Raw genomic sequence first — 16,914 nt, 5'->3', positions numbered from 1 at the left:
AGCAGAGCTGCTGAGTCTGTGATAACAAACTACTTGTGAGGTCTCTGGCCATTAGTGAGTTACTCAGAGGGGGAGGGAGGGCTCTGGGGTGAGAGCATCTGTCAGATATCTCCTCTCATTTGATACAGGAGGGAGCCTGAGGGCCAGAGAGGCAGCATGCTGGAGATCACAGGACACACTAATTGTTTCTGTCTACTCAGAGATACACGACTGATCGTTCTGTTACAGTTGTTCAATTTCACATGTGTGAACTGAGGAGAAATTAACTGTACCAGCTTCTACTAAAATGACAGAAAATATTAGCTACTGTTGTGACACAAGAAAAAAACAAGACACACAAAAATGCACATCAAAAACTGAGACATGGCTTCCACCTTAAACTTTATTAGCTGTTTCTGTTATAGTTTAGCAAAGCAAACATCAAAGTATGAAGGCATCATTTCATAGAACTTTATTTCATCTGATCTGTTGTATGGCACCACTGAAAATAATTCATGAATCATACCGACATTTAAAAAGAAACCAAAACCATTTTTCAAAATCAACTGAGGAAAAACCAAGATACCATTAACAACAGGTATTAGCCATTACATGATGTACTTAAAATTACTAATCATCAGCAAGCAATACACAACCAAGAATTCATACTTGGACCACCTCCTCAGATCTGTGATTGTGATTTTGTAGTTTGATACGAAATAAGGCAGATTCCTTCGATACAGTGAAAGACAAACTGGATAGGAGACAAGCGGAAGCCAAGAGGACTGCAATTCCTGTTTATGTTGGTGAAATTCAAAGCAACGTTCTGGCATGCACTGGAAATGTCAAATAAACAAAGAGGTGGGGGGGGGGGGGGTAAGTAATTGATTTGTTAAAAGACACACATCCTCTTTAGTGTGCGTGGGTGCTGATGAACAGTTTCCTGGTTAAACGAGCTAAGCTGCAGTTACAGCAGCGAAGGAGATGGGACATTATCAGTGATGTTAGATAGATAGCAGGCCTGGGAGTGGCACATCGCCTGACTGAATCAAGGTACTGGCTGATTTTGAATAAACAATGGAGCTCGAGCTGCGGTAGCGCGTGAGGAGACATGGCAGGTGTCAGTGTGTTGCGCCGCAAAAGAGGCTTACAAATGGAGGGTGTTGTCACGTTCTCCCACTGTTGGATGTCATCATGACTGTGGCGGTGTGGTATTTCAGTTGTAAGAACAAAAGGATGGTTGATGTTAAGCATCACCCAGCCTGCAGTGTCAACATGAAGGAGCTGTGGCTGCTGTCCTCTGACAGCTTCACCAAGCTCTCACAGTGGGTTTAGATCAAACACAGACTTGAACCTGGTTTATCTCATTGCACCCAGCTGACAAAATGATGTATGACTCTAACACACAGTGAGGTATGGCTCATCTTTTCTGGTTGATATGTTCAAGTCCTATAGTAAGGTTTTGTACATACATACATATACATACAGTACATACATACTTCAGGGATGAGTAGTTTCTTAACAAAGAAGGAAAAGGCGAAATAAAGTTGGGAATGTGAGCATCTTGTGAGTAACTGGTTGCCCTGGTCCAGTGTCAGAGCCCATACTGACATGGGCCAGTCTGACACCAGTGTGGTTGGCCTTCGCACAGTTTGCTGGCTGTCAGATGAGGTTGATTGTCCTTTCCCTCAGCTGGTCATTCTTTCTTCTCACCAGTGTCTGGGTGGAAAACAAATCCATAGTGTGAAATTAGACACTGCATGTTTGAATAACTGGTTTGAGAATGATATCACATCTAGTTTTCTGCAGAAGAGATTACTGTGAAATGAAGATTAGAACAAGCTCTGCTAGGCTGAGATGGTCATTACACCCACAAAATGAAAAGGGTGAGGATTTGCTGCTTTACTTTGTCATATGTGACAGTAAACTGAAAATCTTAAGGTCTGCTGACACCACCTTGGGCTTTAAGAAATTTGGATGAGAATCTTTCACTATTTTCTGACATTTTACAAACCAAAGGAATAATCAGAGACAATAACTGTTGCTATTCTCAGGTCCTACCTGTAGTCATGGAGTTTATCCTAATGTTGGGTTTAGAGAAAGACCATGGGGTCATTAATCCACGGGGATTTTGTCTTGTTGGATTTGTGAATGTCGTCATAATATATTTTACAGTAATCGCTCTATAGACTCAGAAATGCGCTATGTTGTGATTTCCTGAGGGTCGCATCAGTTCTAGTGCAGACGTGGAAATATTGATGTGAAGCTGGCAGTAGAGGAAAGTCTTTGAGGTGGATCATCATTGGGGATAAGTTATAGACAACCAGAAGCCAGTATGCAAACAGTGTCACAGAGCATTTCAAACTAAACGAAGACACACCTCAAACTGATTTCAGCACCTCAAAGGCAGAATCTGGATCTCTTCACATCATGAGATGTTTATTGTTTGTGAACTGTGACAGCTGCCATCTTGTTTAGGCTAATGCAGCAATAGCTCACAACGTTAGCACGCTACCTTCATTACCTCTCTGTCAAACTATAACTAATAATGATAGACTTTTCGAATGAATATTTTCACATATTTCCAAACTATGTCAGTCAGTTTTAACGACTGCTTTCACACTGACTATATGGAGGGGTGTGTGTGTGTGTGTGTGTGTGTGTGCTCTATGGGCACTTGTGGCACTGTGGGGACAGAAATTCAGGTCCCCACGGGTAGAGACTGCTTTTTGAGGGTTAAGACTTGGTTTTAGGGTTCAGGTTAAAATGAGGTTTACATATATATGTGTGTATATATATATATATACACACATTCCTCCATCCAACCCTGAGCCAGGCACGGCACCACGACTTCAGTTTCGGCTGGGCCTTTGTCTGGTTGATTATGACACTTTCAATCTTTTTCTACAACATTTTCAATGCCGACATTGCTTATTATTTACCCACCTCAGTTTGTATCTATTACAAACAGCACACACAGTAATATTGCTCAAATTGTGCAAAGATGAATCATAATATTTTATCTATCATGTTTATTTTTTGCTGTAGACCAATACATCCATATGTTTACAACACTGACATTTTGAATCACTTTGAGATCATACCATCTTGTTTGGATCATCTGGCTGGATTATTACTTGTTTAAATTGATTGCAGGAAGAGAGATTGACTGCTGAATGAGCTACATTGACTTTTAACGAGAGAGAGAGTAGCGTGCTGCGCTGTCATTTCATAAGCTTGTCTCAACAGAAGCGGCCTATTGTTTCAAGGCAACACAGAGACAATGAAGTCATGCAGGAGTTTTCAGCTCCACCTCCCGTCCTGCCCACGTTGTTTTCTCTCAGTCTCAACAGAAGCTGCATGCGCATTATCTGCTGCTGAAAACCATCATGTGCATGCATGACAGGCCTGAGTCACCAGAAAACGGCCTGTTGTGATTGGTCCACACTTCACACATGCTATATAGCCTGATAAATGTTGTCTTTGAGGAAGGGAAACTATTTTAAAGTTTTTATAGTGTATTTACATGTTAATTCTACTAATTAAAAGTAAAGGGTAAGAAAATATTTGTACTCCCACTCGTTTAGGATGGGCCAATTAAACAAGTGGGCGGGCCCAGGCCCCTTATGCTCACCTGCAACACCAGGCCTGCCCTAAGCCACAACAACAAGCTTTTTCTTTTCTGGTAATTTGTCTGGTCTTGTTTAAGCTCTCTCCTTTCTACATCAAACCTTTAGTCTCTGCCAAGTTATTTAATGTGCTGCTAGCATTTTCTATTTATTCAACCCTGACAATCTGTTCGCAACAGTTGCTTAATGAATTTATTCTACCTGGAAACTGTATGACGCCCAAATCTAAATCCCATTCTTTGGCTCAAAAACTCAACAGAGCCTCACAGAAGAGCCACAAATGCAGACATGGAAATTCATAGCACTCTCCATAGATGTCTACTTTCAAATTACATGCCGTCTTATTACCCTAAATTTCAACGGAGACCTGAGAATAACAACAACGCGGTATCCTTATCAAATATGATTTATTGGCATGATTATTGCCCCTGCCGTCTGTGTTGGCTGCATAGTAAAATAATATGCATTACACACTTGATTTATTAAATGTCTGATAGTTGAGTTTGCAGGTAATTCATCACACTCAATCTCCAAAGACATGCTGACACGTTTATACCAAAATATCAGGGTCAAAGCCGCAGACTTGAAATGGGTAGAGACGATTTACAAATGCATTTGGCCCTGTAGGAGCACATACAAACTGCCTGCCTGCCACCTGCCTCTACAGAGACATGGAGATGGAGACAGGCAGGGGAAAAAACTGAGACGAGGAGGGTGACGCTGGGTAACACTCGGCTGCACAGTGCTGAGGATTCTCCGGATGAAGGGAATTTTAATTCAGCAGCTGTGGCTACTAATAAGAATCTGCTTATAAATAGAGATGAGTGCAAGATAAGTGCGTGGTGTGAGTGCTTCCTCCATGCCCTTACCTTTGGACTGAATGCTGTCAGTTGGAATTGAATCTGGTTCTCCTGAGCTCTCGACGCAATCTTTCATCTCCTCTAGACAAGTGAAGGGTGAGAGAAAAAGACAAGAATCGAGAGTGAGAGAGGGGAAAATATGAGGAGAGGCAATGATAATCAAGCAATCTGTTGCCCCCTCATCCTGTGTAGAAAAGCATCAATTTAGATAAACAATCTCTCTGCTCTGCCAAGCTGAGTGAGTTCATAGTTACAATATTCATGGGGATTGAACTGGATGTGAACATCTAAGTATCTAATAAAAGTTTTGTATCTAAACCCCAATAAGAATCTACATTAGTTCCTGGTGCTGGCTGGAGGTCTCACTATGGAAACTGAAATGCATTCAACACAAAATCAAAGTACAAATATGCACTGTGACACTTGAATGTAGGCATGTATGTTGACAGAAGTATCCACCCATGAGTAGCAGAGACAGGAAATGAAGAAATGAGGGAAAGGATGCGGGCAGCAGAGAGCAGAGGGCTTTCTGTTAAGTGGCTGGTTTCCATGATGCTTCACAGTGCCCAGAGTGTTAATTCATGGGGGGAAAAACATGATCTTTACTCACCTCCATTGCTGGTGCCAGTGTTGTTGATCTCAGAGACATCTGTAATGTGGATCACATATGGATAAAGATGTGTTACTCATCTTGAAAGTCAATGCATGCATGCAGATGCAGTGCATAAAAGGCTTAGGTATTAGTAAAAGTAATCATTTCTGCTTTTTTTTTTTTATTATTCCACTCTTATTATTCCATTCTTTTATCTTTTATCAAATTACATTCTGCTCAAAAAAGATTATCCCCAAACCAATCCAGGAATTTAAGCACCATGATACTAGTTGCCTCACATTTACATTTGTGGTGATGTTGAACAGTCTCTCATGCCTGGAAATACAGTGCCTTCCTGAAGAGTTATACTTCAGAAAAGAACAAAACAAACGCGAGAAGGGAGAGAGAGACACATGCAAAATTAATTACAGACTGCGAGCCCTGTAAGGCAGCCTGAGACATCCCCCTCAACCCCCCCATCCACCCCAACAACAATCATCCAAACAAAGCACGCCATAAAAATAACCACTCTCCCCAGGCGATCCAGTGATGATGTAAACAAATACAACTGCTTAGGCGTGATAGAAGAACGTGTGGAATCCAAAATGGTTTCACTGTTCTGTATATTTACAGCAACAAGTCTGCTGACAAGGTTATTTAATCCCTTATAGTAACACAGGTTCCCTGGTAGTAAATGCAAGTTTGGATAAATGTGTCAGGTTGCAGAGGTTCTTACTTATTACCTTTGCTTCAGTTTAGACCTGTAAACAGCCACCTATAGATAACATATATTACACTGCTTCTTCAACTTAAAACTGATTTAATCTACTGCAACATTTTTGGAAGGATATTCCTTCTCCCTCAGACGACCCCTGGGACTCAAGGACTGGTGAAAAGCAGGAAGGATGAAGCAACAATGATCTCACCCTAACTATTTAATATGTTTTTTTTTTTTTTTTTATTATTTTTTGATCTGAGGCATGGAGCTGTTTGGAGGTGAAATAACATTATGTTCTTGTATGCAAAACTATCTAAAGGGTTCATTCATTCATTATCAACACCGCTTATCCTCATAGGGTTGCAGGAGGGCTGGAGCCAATCCCAGCTGGGTACACCAGTCTATCACAGGGATGACATATGGAGAAAACAACCATTCAAGCTTACATTTACACCTACAGGCAATTTAGAGTCACCAATTAACCTAAACCTCCATGTCTTTGGACAGTGGGAGGAAGCTGGAGTACAGGCTGCCGGTAGGTTCAAACCCAGAAACTTCATGCTGTGCTGTAATCTTATTTTAATCAATAATAATCACATTACCATCATCAGGCTAATTGCCGGGATCTAGGAACATGGCAACATCAGTCCAGTGGTCAAGAAATGTCAAAGCTGTCAGTGTAAACATATAGTTTATAGACCTGTCTAACTTCGTTCAGTTGTGTGTCTTCGATTGCACTGACTTTTGGTTTTACTTCCAAATATTGTCATGTAACATAATCAGTCTTGACTAGTTTAAAACTTATTTGTGCTTCCTGCCCTGCCGTTGTAGCGAGGTAATTGTGTGCTCAGCACTGACTTTGAGTACAATTATCATAACTGACAGAAATGGTAAATGGACTTGCACTTATACAGTGCTTTTCTAGTCTTACTGACCACTCAAGGCACTTTCACCCATTCACTCCTACATTCATATATCACACACATATACACTTATGGGTCGACCATCAGGGGCAACGTGGGGTTTAGTATCTTGCCCATAGACACTTTGACATGCAGCCTGGACCTAATTAGTGGACGACCCACTCTACCTCCACAATCGCCCAAATGGCCAAAACCACCAAAACAAATTGTAATAACCAGGAACTATCCTTTAATGTTTTTTGCTTTATTATAAATTAATCAAAAAGGCAATAAATTGATAATAAATAATGGAATAAATTGTCAGGAAATACACAAACATATTGTACCACATATGCACGAGAGGCAGGCGTATGCTATCAATACTGCTGCAATAAATTATGCATACCCATGAAATGTGATGCATTAACACTTTTCCACATAATTACACTGTGAATGTTGAAGCTGATGGCAAGACATGTGAAATGTGCCTGATGTTATGACTCGTGTTGGAACAGAGCCTTCATCATGTCTGCCTTTTTATGCGAGCTAGCATGGCACGGCTGTGTGAGCAGCAGGAGCTCACTGAAGCTCTGGCCTCATTCCAGATGCTCCTTTCCTCTTCTCTCTCAGGTAATAACAACACAGTCTTGGTGCTGGGGTGGCATCCTCTTCCTCTAATATCCAGCACTGATCAAAACAAAGCCAAAAGCTCAGAATTTCAATTGATAGCAGCCCCAGCCTCCCCTGCCTGCCTGAAGCTCGGAGGGCACAGCACCATTGGTCTGTCTCCCTCTCTAATTTGACTCCTGTGTGCTGACAGTGGAGGGGCTATCATTTAGGGGAGGATGTGAGTGTGCTGTGGTAAACACATAAATAAGATGGGGGGAGAGAGAAAAAACGGGGCTCTCTCAAGGTTCTGGTGAAGGAGAGAAAGAGTCCACAGAGAGTTGATGAGGAAAAGAGGAGAAAAACAGCAGACTGAATTGACTCCCTCAGCAGGAAACTAGACAGCTTACACCAGTGGTTCTTACAGCCACGACCAAAGACCCTGAGGGGTCCTTGACTGGGTCTCCCACCCTCCATGTTAGTATGTATGTTTATCAGCATGCATGGTGAGAGAATTTTAAAAAGTGTGGGTTATTATGGGGGGTCTAAAGAAAGTGGGAATAAAACTGGTTTACACTAATTGCATGATATTTCACCATTAAAACACTGTAGGCAACATCAGCAAGGGTGAGAGGTACTCAAAGTTTTAAAGGGGTATCTAATTTGCATTTTTTTTCACATCTAAGAGCAGTAATCAGTTTATCTTTATGTTATCCTTCAAGTTATAATATTTCAGTGGTGACAGATTAATTTACGAGTGCACAGAGGTCGCGCAGGAGATCGAAAACATTTTAAACGTTCGTCAAACTTTCACATTCTTTAACTTTTCTCGTCACTTAAGACGCCACCTTTCAGACGCTCAGTGAAAACATCGCAGAGAGAAAACCCATCAAGAGGAAGAATGAGAAAATGTGTGTGTGCGCGCTCACATTTACACACATAAGAGAGGGGAGAGGAAGGAAGAGAATTGGGCATAAGTCACCCTTGTATGCAGACAAGCAGAAAATTACATCCCCCCCCCACCTTCAATTCATTTATTAGACAAGAGGTAGTTAGCGTTTTGTTGGTCAGCATTAGTGTACTGCAGCACAGTATTCAGCCATGAGAGGGAACATGTTGAGACTGAACAGCAATGGTGAATTCAGATTTTAAACATGATACAAATAAGAGAGATCGATATTTGATCCGCTGTAGCTTCAGGTTTTCTCATTATTTCGCATCGTTGTTGAACAGTGTTTGTCGTTCTGCCTCTGCACCAGTTTTAATGTTCTTGTCATTCCAGCTCAGTCAGCCCACAGGGACTGCCTTCCCTGTGGGTCAACTGCACGGCAGCATGGGAACCGTCTCTGCTTAATGTTCCAGACAGAAGCCTTGAGCAGAACAGGAGGTTCCTTTTGTCCCTCAGCCACAGGACAGCTCTCTGTCTCTCATTCAACTCCCTCTTTTCTTGAGCAGTGGAAGAATAAAAATCGATGGAGGTGCACAAGTATCTGTGCCGTACAGTGTCAGTTCCCCAGGAGAATTTCACCTGTTCATTTGATCCCCAAACCGTGGTGTGGAGAGCTGGACTTCGGTGTCTGAAGAGGTCCTGGAGCTTTGATCCCAGCCTACTCACAATCTGTGTCCAGGAGCTACTGAAAACCACAACAACCTTACTTTCACTTCCCAGCAGTTCCACAGTATCTTTTGTGAAGTGCAGAAATTAAATACATCACAGTTTATTGATGCTGATCGCACTGAGTATTTCTATTTTGCTTGAGTTAATCAAATATCCGGTAAAGGTCTTTGCTTTCTGTGGCTTTTATGAAGCAGAAAGGACCACTGCTTGCTCAACAGCACTTCATCTTGAGAGAGTATGATAGGAAAATGTCAAGGTCAGTAACAGTATCTATTAAAAAGCTCCATCTCCTTTCAGAAGAAAAAATAGAATTAATTTCAGAGTGCAAACTGGGTGGTCTATGAGGGACTTGGGCCTCGTCTGCATTGGGCCATGTATATTAAACAAGTATCAAAGAGCCCCTCATTGAACTTTGCATGGACTAATAGCTTTGGGCCTGATATGCCTAGTGCAAAGATAATTAAAGACATCTCCCTTCTCAAGCAAAACAAGAGCGGGTGGACCCCAACAAGTGCCTGACCAAAAGAACTAATGAGCTGGTAAATGTGGAAAGCAGCCCATTTTCATATGTTAATGTTAAGTTTATAGAACAGGCTTGTGGAAATACCTCAGCTGCATAAGCTTCAACTCTAAGAACAGGGAAAAAAAGGATTTTGTGAGGAGGGGTGGGTCAGCATTTGATAGCCAGAGTTTTCTTTGCTATGAGATGGAACGGTGTCTGACAATCTGGGCCAATTAAAGAGCACTGAGCTGTGACCTGCAGGCTAGGGAGACGAAAACAAGCCTGCTCAGTAAACACTGTGACCGCCCCTCTCTACCGCTACCCTCCTGAAAAGCCAAGAGTCTTCATTAATATTCCGCCTTTCTTCTCCCTAAGAAAAGGCCGAGGGGTTGTGGACACTAAGTAGCATTGTGCTCCCCTGTGGGTTTCGGTAACCTTGCAGCGGTAGATGCGGTGGGGCAACTCTGAGTTGGGTCAGGGTTCTCTAAACAGACTGAAAAGGCCCAAGCTCATTACACAGGCCTGGGCCATGCTTGACAAGATGAGAAAACACAAAGTACTCTGAATGACTGAACAGAGAGCAGGACACCATCTGCTTTGGGGTTAAGCTACAATTCAAGAGAAAGTGAAGATGATTAGAAGGCAGGGAGAGATGGCCAGAGAAAAGAGAGGGCACAGTTGACAACATATCTTACAAAAAATATAAAAAGGGAAAATGACCACTGGCAAACCTTTGATAAGAAATGGGGTTGAAAGAAACAGGAAAGCCAGTAAAAAAATGTTGTCTCCACTGGCAATGTCTCTCACTCTTGATCTCTCTTTTTAGTCTTTTTATACTCCCCACCTTGTCGAAGGCAGAGTGAGACGGTCACCGTGGTCTGTCAGAAGATAAGAAAAGAGCGAGAACACTGAGATACGCAGAGATGAAAGGAGTGAGTGAATAACTGATTAAGTTAAGAAGTGAGAAATGGAGACAACACAAAAATAGACATGGAAGGGAGAAAATGCAAAAGAGGCCTCCCCCTGTGTGACCTACATACCTGCTAAACCTGCTGTCAGTGGTGGCCTGCTCCTCTCTCATCACTCGCTGAATTACTTTACATAATCTTTGGGCTCTCTCTGTGGTGCTAGCGGCCCTGCTGCAGGAAGCTGCCCCAATGCCGTCTTCAATACCTATTGTGCTCTACTATATCAAGGCGCAGACAGTCAGTCTTGCAGAAGACCGGTGAATCTGACACAAGGTGATCTGGCTGACCCCCCGCCCCACACCGCCACCCTTGTGATACATTGAAATAGGACACACCGCAGCTGAGGAAGGTGTAGAGGCAGCATGTTTATAGAGGAAGGCCTGGATGTTTTTGTGTCACCAAGGACACGGCTCAGGCCAGTTGACAGATTTGCAGTTATGAAGTGATGCCTCTTCTGGGCAGCTCAAGGTTTTCCACAGAAGATCATGGATCGGACCGGTCGATATAATCACAGAGCTTGTCTAGACTGCAGTGAAAAGCAGGCAGAGCAGCTGTCTATTATTTAAAGGTCAGCAAGAGAGCAGCTTGATTGGTAGATCTCAGTAGAAGCACTGTGTGAGTGGTGTGGGGCTAATGGAGATATAATTACAGAGAATGAAGAAATTGCATCTGATGTAACTGTCATGACACTTTTACATGTTTTCACTTCACCAGTGTTTGTTGATTATTTGCCCAGTTGTTGTCCAATGCAGTGTTTTCTCTGATGACTTATTCTGATGTATCTCTTTCTAATCACAGTCAAAACATGAGATATTCACTGAATTGTGTCATATTGTTAGAGCTTCAACTACAACAGTATTTTAAATGGTCTAATGGACTGCACTTCAAAACATTAAGCTGTAAACACAAAATATTTGGCATTTTTTGCTTAAAAAATATTTTTTGCTGATCTACTGATCAGTTTATGGACTAAAAGTTACAGCTCTAGTATCATGTTATATTTTTATTAATGCATCAGACTGAGTTAAGCGCACAACGACCTTTGCAGTCCAAAGAGTTTAAAGACTCATAGTCCCAGATGTCATGTCTCAGTCTCAAAGACCATTGCTGTCAGTATTCCTCCTGGGTTTGCTCCTGTTTCAGACTGAAGGGCTGCTACCATCTCATCTCCCTCACTGCCACCTCCACAGAGATCACTCGTCACTCAGTGTCTGTATATGTGTGTCTTTTCAAAGGTCGTGTGTGTGTGTGTGTGTGTGATAGAGACTAAAATCTGTTTGAGACTTTTCAAACACACATTCGCTGCATCTCTGCTGGCTGACAAATTCTCACTCTGCTCAGAGTTGATTCATTTGGTGTTTTTGTGAACCAAACAGAGGGGTGGAGAAATGATAAGGGAGCTGATCAAAAGAGGAACTTCAAAGGAGCGTGGAAAAAGTGTGTCCCTTCTGGTCTGTTAGATGAGGCCCCCCTCAATGAAGCAGGCTTCTGGCCAGAGGTGACCAACATAATGGACATTGTGCACATTGCTGGTCTATTCTCCATCTCCAGCTAAATGATCTGAGTCCTGTGTTTCTCATCAGTGGGAAGACTTTACAAAATGATGGAGCATGCTGTTGTGCCGAGGAATGATGGCAAAGAACACAATTCATACAGACTCCAAGGGATCAACAGATCTTTTGAAAAGTGAAACTTTTTCATATTGAAATCTCCAGGAATCAGGCTCCTAAACCTAACAAAACAAGTAAAAAAAAAAAAAAAAAAAAAAAAGAGTCACATTGAGTTGAAGAATGAGGAGCAAAGCCAAATGGAATTAAACAATAAAAGCTGCATTAATACAGATACAGATAAGTAGTCTCCTGCCCACACTCCTACACAATGCCTCAGCAGGGCTGTGATTGGTGTAGCTGCTGTTCCTGGGCTTTCACAGTCCGTGTGAAAAGCCATAAAACACAAGCATAGCCTAAAGTCTTCAGCCAGTGGCAGCTTGCTCCCTGAGGAGCCACTCAGTGTTACAGTATACAATGTTATGCCAAAAGTTAATTGTGTGCTGACAACTCATAGCCACTGGAAAGACCGCATTGCTCTCCAGAATTAGATTTACACCACCAGTATTCCATTGTTCACAAAGGACCAAGACAAAAGGGCACAAAACAACCAATTAAGCAAAGCTTCAAATCCTTTTTGCAATTGTGGATGAAAGAATAAAATGCAAACCGCAGTTCAATAACAACAAATTCTGAATGGAACAGACCAATGAATTCTGGGATAAATTATTCAAGGAAAAAAAAATCTTTTGTTTTCCAGTGGATTAATAAAAATTCCACTCTGTATTTGATGCTTTAACAAAACAGCGACCACACAGGGTCACTGTGCTGTGAGTACCTTCACATTGCCAATGGCAAGTCTGCTGTATTTCAGAGGAGGCATTTCTGTCGGCGTGTTGTTCTGACACACAGGCCGTACCACTGGGCGAGTAAAATACATAGAAATCAATAACATCCGCTAATAACACTTGCAAATAAGAGAATAAAAGCAATTCTTATGACAGTTGTAAGAAGGGGATTTGTTGTGGCTTCGTTTTGATTCATTTTTTTTTACTGTTTGTGGATCTTAAAAGGAAGAGAGGTGGGTACACGACATACATGTGGTTCCTGGGTACCATATGGCACTTGTGGATGCAGCTGGGCTTTCTGCTCAGAGCCTCACATACAGCGAGCAGTTGCGGCAGAGTCACAGTGCTAAATAAAGCAGTTGCAGCCATCAATGCTTAACACATCCTGGCCAACAGAGTAAAAAAGAAAACAAAAAAACATTTGGAGATAGAAAGCCATGAAATTTAAGACAATCACGTAACCATAAAGAAGTGAAATCTTGTGGATAATGAGGATGAACTGCAGTAATGTTTTTTCACAACAGGTCTAAGGAGAGAAAAGGAAACAAAGAAAAATCAAGGGAGAGATGAGCAGTGGGAGTGTCAGCTCCAGCAGCCTCTGGGCTGATGTAATGGTGGCTTGTCTGTCTGCTGTGTTGAGACTGAGATTGTTGTGATGGCCTGCTGGGTCTGTCTGTCTCTCCATCCTCTTTCTCTCCATCTCCCCTGCAGGGTTCCTCTTGCCAGGCTTTAGTATGCTATTACAGTCTGCCCCCCTACTCCTCCGTATGGTCTGCAGGTCTGCACTCACGTTCAAGCAGAGACCACCCCTCTGAAGTATTCTCTGTAGTGTCTTTCCATAGTCAAGGTGCTGCTGACATCCTACTGTCAACCTCTAGAAGAGACCGGCTTCATCAAAGGCAGGGAAATATAAGAAACAGTGACATATTGAAGTTTCAGGCTCCTGAAGTTGCAAGGTTGTCTGTGCTGTATTTTCGGGCGTATTGTATATCCAAGAGTAGAATAACAGGAACAGGACTGTCTTTAGGCCATATTTAAAAAGGCTGTGTGGATAATAGGTAGAGACTAAGCTGACTAGCAGTGGAATAGGAAATCCCATCACAGAACAGTCACGCACATCACAGACTTTATTCAGGATTGTGTTGGTGCATTGCATGACATGGCAAATGCTTAGCAGTTAAAACTTCCTCCAACTTTAATCGGAAACAAGGAAGAGCTGCTGTTTACTCAGTGGCATTGAATCTTTGCAGCCATTAAATCTTACCTTTGGAGCTAAGACAATAGCTATCGACTCCTGAATCACACTGCATGAAGGAAAAACAATTTCTGTTCACAACTCAGATTTATTTATTCGTAGCTTTAGGCAAAGAGAGTCTTATTTTAATTTATGGGTGGTTCGTGAGCTTATTGAAGCGGGTGCCCTCCCTCTCAAGTCACCAGAATCAGGCTTGCTGGACAGACATTTCAAATACAATAACAATATATTGTAGCCCCTATTTCCATTTTGAGGCATGTTATGAATATTCATAAATAAAGACTGCTTGGATTCCTATTTCAATTTGGGGAGCCTTTATAACATCCCAAATATCAGAGAATCTCATTGCCTGTGCAGGGAGATATCTAATACATATGATTCATTTAGTGGAGGCGCAGCGTGATGTAAAATACAAAATCTCTCCTCTGCCTACCTCCTCACATATCTCTACTCCACACATACACTCTACACAGCTAAATTGATGTTTGTTGTATATTGTTAGGATCTTATGGCTCGTGGTTGCTTATAATTAATTACTAAATATTTTAAAATTAAGAATAAACATATTTATATGAACAGACCTGCAATATAAACAGATGGCAAAGTTTGGTAATAAGAACTATATCTATTGTAAGGGAATGTTTGTGGATTGAATAAATTATTACATTAACAAGTTATAATAATGACAAGGGTGAAAATGAATAAAACATGAAGCTGTTTTCCTTAGCTTGTGTTATGTTATTTTGTGTGACTGAGGTGGGATGGGATGCTTAGCTGTAAAACACACTTCCATATGTGCAATACTGAGCTATGTGAGAACTACAGGGTGTCAGCAGACATTGCAGACAACTGGGAGCTTGTGGATATAAATGTGCAAATGCAAAGGATGATATGTGAGAAGACCATAGAGACGTGTCTGTCAATATCACATCCCGCAACGTGGGATCACTAATTTGTACAGTGTGGCCTGTTCATTGCGAGGTTAATCAGTGAAGCCTCCTGCTATGACAATGTTCACAGGACTGGAAGGTATCGAGCTGGTAATTTTGAAATCAAATGCATCCACAGCCACAGGTGCAGTATAGCCGGTTCGATGTGTGCTACAGTACAGTGGATGCTGCTCAGAGGCAAACAACTCATGACTGATCAACGTGACTGAATAATTAACCATATAACAAATTAGAAAGCATTTATCTAACAGAGTATAATGTAGGATTAAAGAGAAAAGACTACAAGAGACAGCAAACTCTTTTTTGCTCTGATCATAGCATCAGATTTATCTTTCTTTTTGGCCACTGTTAGCATGTTGGCAGCATCAGCTCATTTCTAAAATGGTGATGTCTGACGTAAGGAGTCTGCCCTTGACACAGAGCAGAAAAATAATTCAGTATATCAAAGATTTATAATCAAATTGAATGATTGGCAACATTTTGTTCAAATATATACATTTTTGCCTGCTATCACAATAAGCTCCTCTCCTGTTTCTGTAGAGACATTACCAGACTGCCAAGAGGGTATGAAGAGAAGAAAACTAAATTAAAGACTGAATCCAAAACATATATCACCATCTCTCAGTTATTTGTGCTCGCAAATTACTCCTTGTTTGTGAATATAATACATTGGCAAGAACACGAAAAATAAGGTAGTTGGACCAGCTAAGACTTCAGACAGAAGAAACACAGACACAGAAACATACACACACACTTGGACTCATGAGTAGGTGTATGTAAATGTGTGTGTATGTGTGTAAAAATCTCATATTCAGCTGTCCTCAGATTGTTTGATTCATTACTGATTCCTCCCATCGTTATGAGCCATTTTATTACTCCTTTCAATGAAGCAGATTTAACCTCTATGGCCATGAGCAGGCAGCCTGATTACAGTTATTATTTTTAATAATGGGTATTGGCTCTGGAATCATTTGGTCTTGTCCTGTGAATAACTGGTTACGCATGGCCGAGCCAGGCAGCGTTGGCCTGCATGAGATTCAATATCCGAGGCAGTCTGGGTCTGCACTCTGTCCAAGGCCCTGCTCCTCTATACAAAACACAATCTGCCTGCAATCAGGAATGACACCGCTGTTTACTGCTCGACAATGCCACAACACAGCACACAGCCCATAGTAACCCTAGACAGTGACAGGCAGTGGCGGGCACAGGCAAGACACAATCAACAGGCTGGAGTGAGGCTTTCCAGTGATGGAAAGCTTGTAGTGTTTGTAGGACGTATTCCAGTGGCTCTTCACAGAGGATGGAGGAGGCTATCTCAGACAGATCTATCTGGAATACTCACTCTCATCCTAAATTAATTGAATGTCAGTCAAAGAGAAAGTGAAATAGAGGTGAGAGAGTGTCTCAGACCTTTGTGTTAGTGCAGCTGTGGGAGAGGCTGGGGTTCACAAATCTAGCTCTCAACTTCTCCAGAGAACACGCTTAATCAGTGACCATGTGAGCCAGAGAAAAAACGGGATAATAAAGACAAGAGTAAAGGTCTGATTATATTGAAATGGCTGACTTTATCATGGAGCTATCACACAAGAAAACATGTATTTGTTGGGGACTATTTTCAGCTGTGGATTAACACACATTTGGTGCAATGGTGAGTATTTACAGCACCAGGAAGGTGTATATGGGATTGACAAAAAATAAACTACAGTTCCCATGTTCGTTTCAATGAAGGAGCGTGTCACCCACTGCAATGGTTTGGCTCACTGATTTGTTAAAGTGTTGGGTACGCCACAGAGGAACATGGGGCTTTGGATACGTAGACATCAATTTTCAAGGCATTTGTTAACAATAAAAAAAAAAAAAAAGACTATTTGCAACTTTATTATTTCCAAAGCTGTTTTGAAGCACTAGCAGCAAATTAGATTTTGATATGATGTGGGGAA

The 16,914-nt window shown here is 41.7% G+C and overlaps 1 protein-coding gene across 3 annotated transcripts in view; it reads right to left on the bottom strand.

Moving 5' to 3' along the window:
- Positions 1–364: 364 nt before the first annotated feature.
- macrod2 (mono-ADP ribosylhydrolase 2) overlaps positions 365–16,914 on the bottom strand; it is a 388,659-nt gene continuing 372,109 nt past the window's right edge. For all 3 annotated transcript variants that reach the window (XM_071481180.1, XM_071481181.1, XM_071481182.1), the window contains 3 exons: positions 5,079–5,117; positions 4,478–4,549; positions 365–1,698 (listed from right to left, as the gene is read on the bottom strand). In XM_071481180.1, the coding sequence (XP_071337281.1) occupies positions 1,676–1,698; positions 4,478–4,549; positions 5,079–5,117 (134 nt within the window). In that variant the 3' untranslated portion in view covers positions 365–1,675. The remainder of the gene's footprint in view (positions 1,699–4,477; positions 4,550–5,078; positions 5,118–16,914) is intronic.

The sequence above is a fragment of the Trachinotus anak genome, unplaced genomic scaffold, assembly GCF_046630095.1.
Source record: "Trachinotus anak isolate AG129_WGS33_773 ecotype Australia unplaced genomic scaffold, CSIRO_AGI_Tana_v1 ptg000007l, whole genome shotgun sequence".
Classification (NCBI taxonomy): Eukaryota; Metazoa; Chordata; class Actinopteri; order Carangiformes; family Carangidae; genus Trachinotus; species Trachinotus anak.
This window is presented reverse-complemented; position numbering and strand designations above follow the sequence as displayed.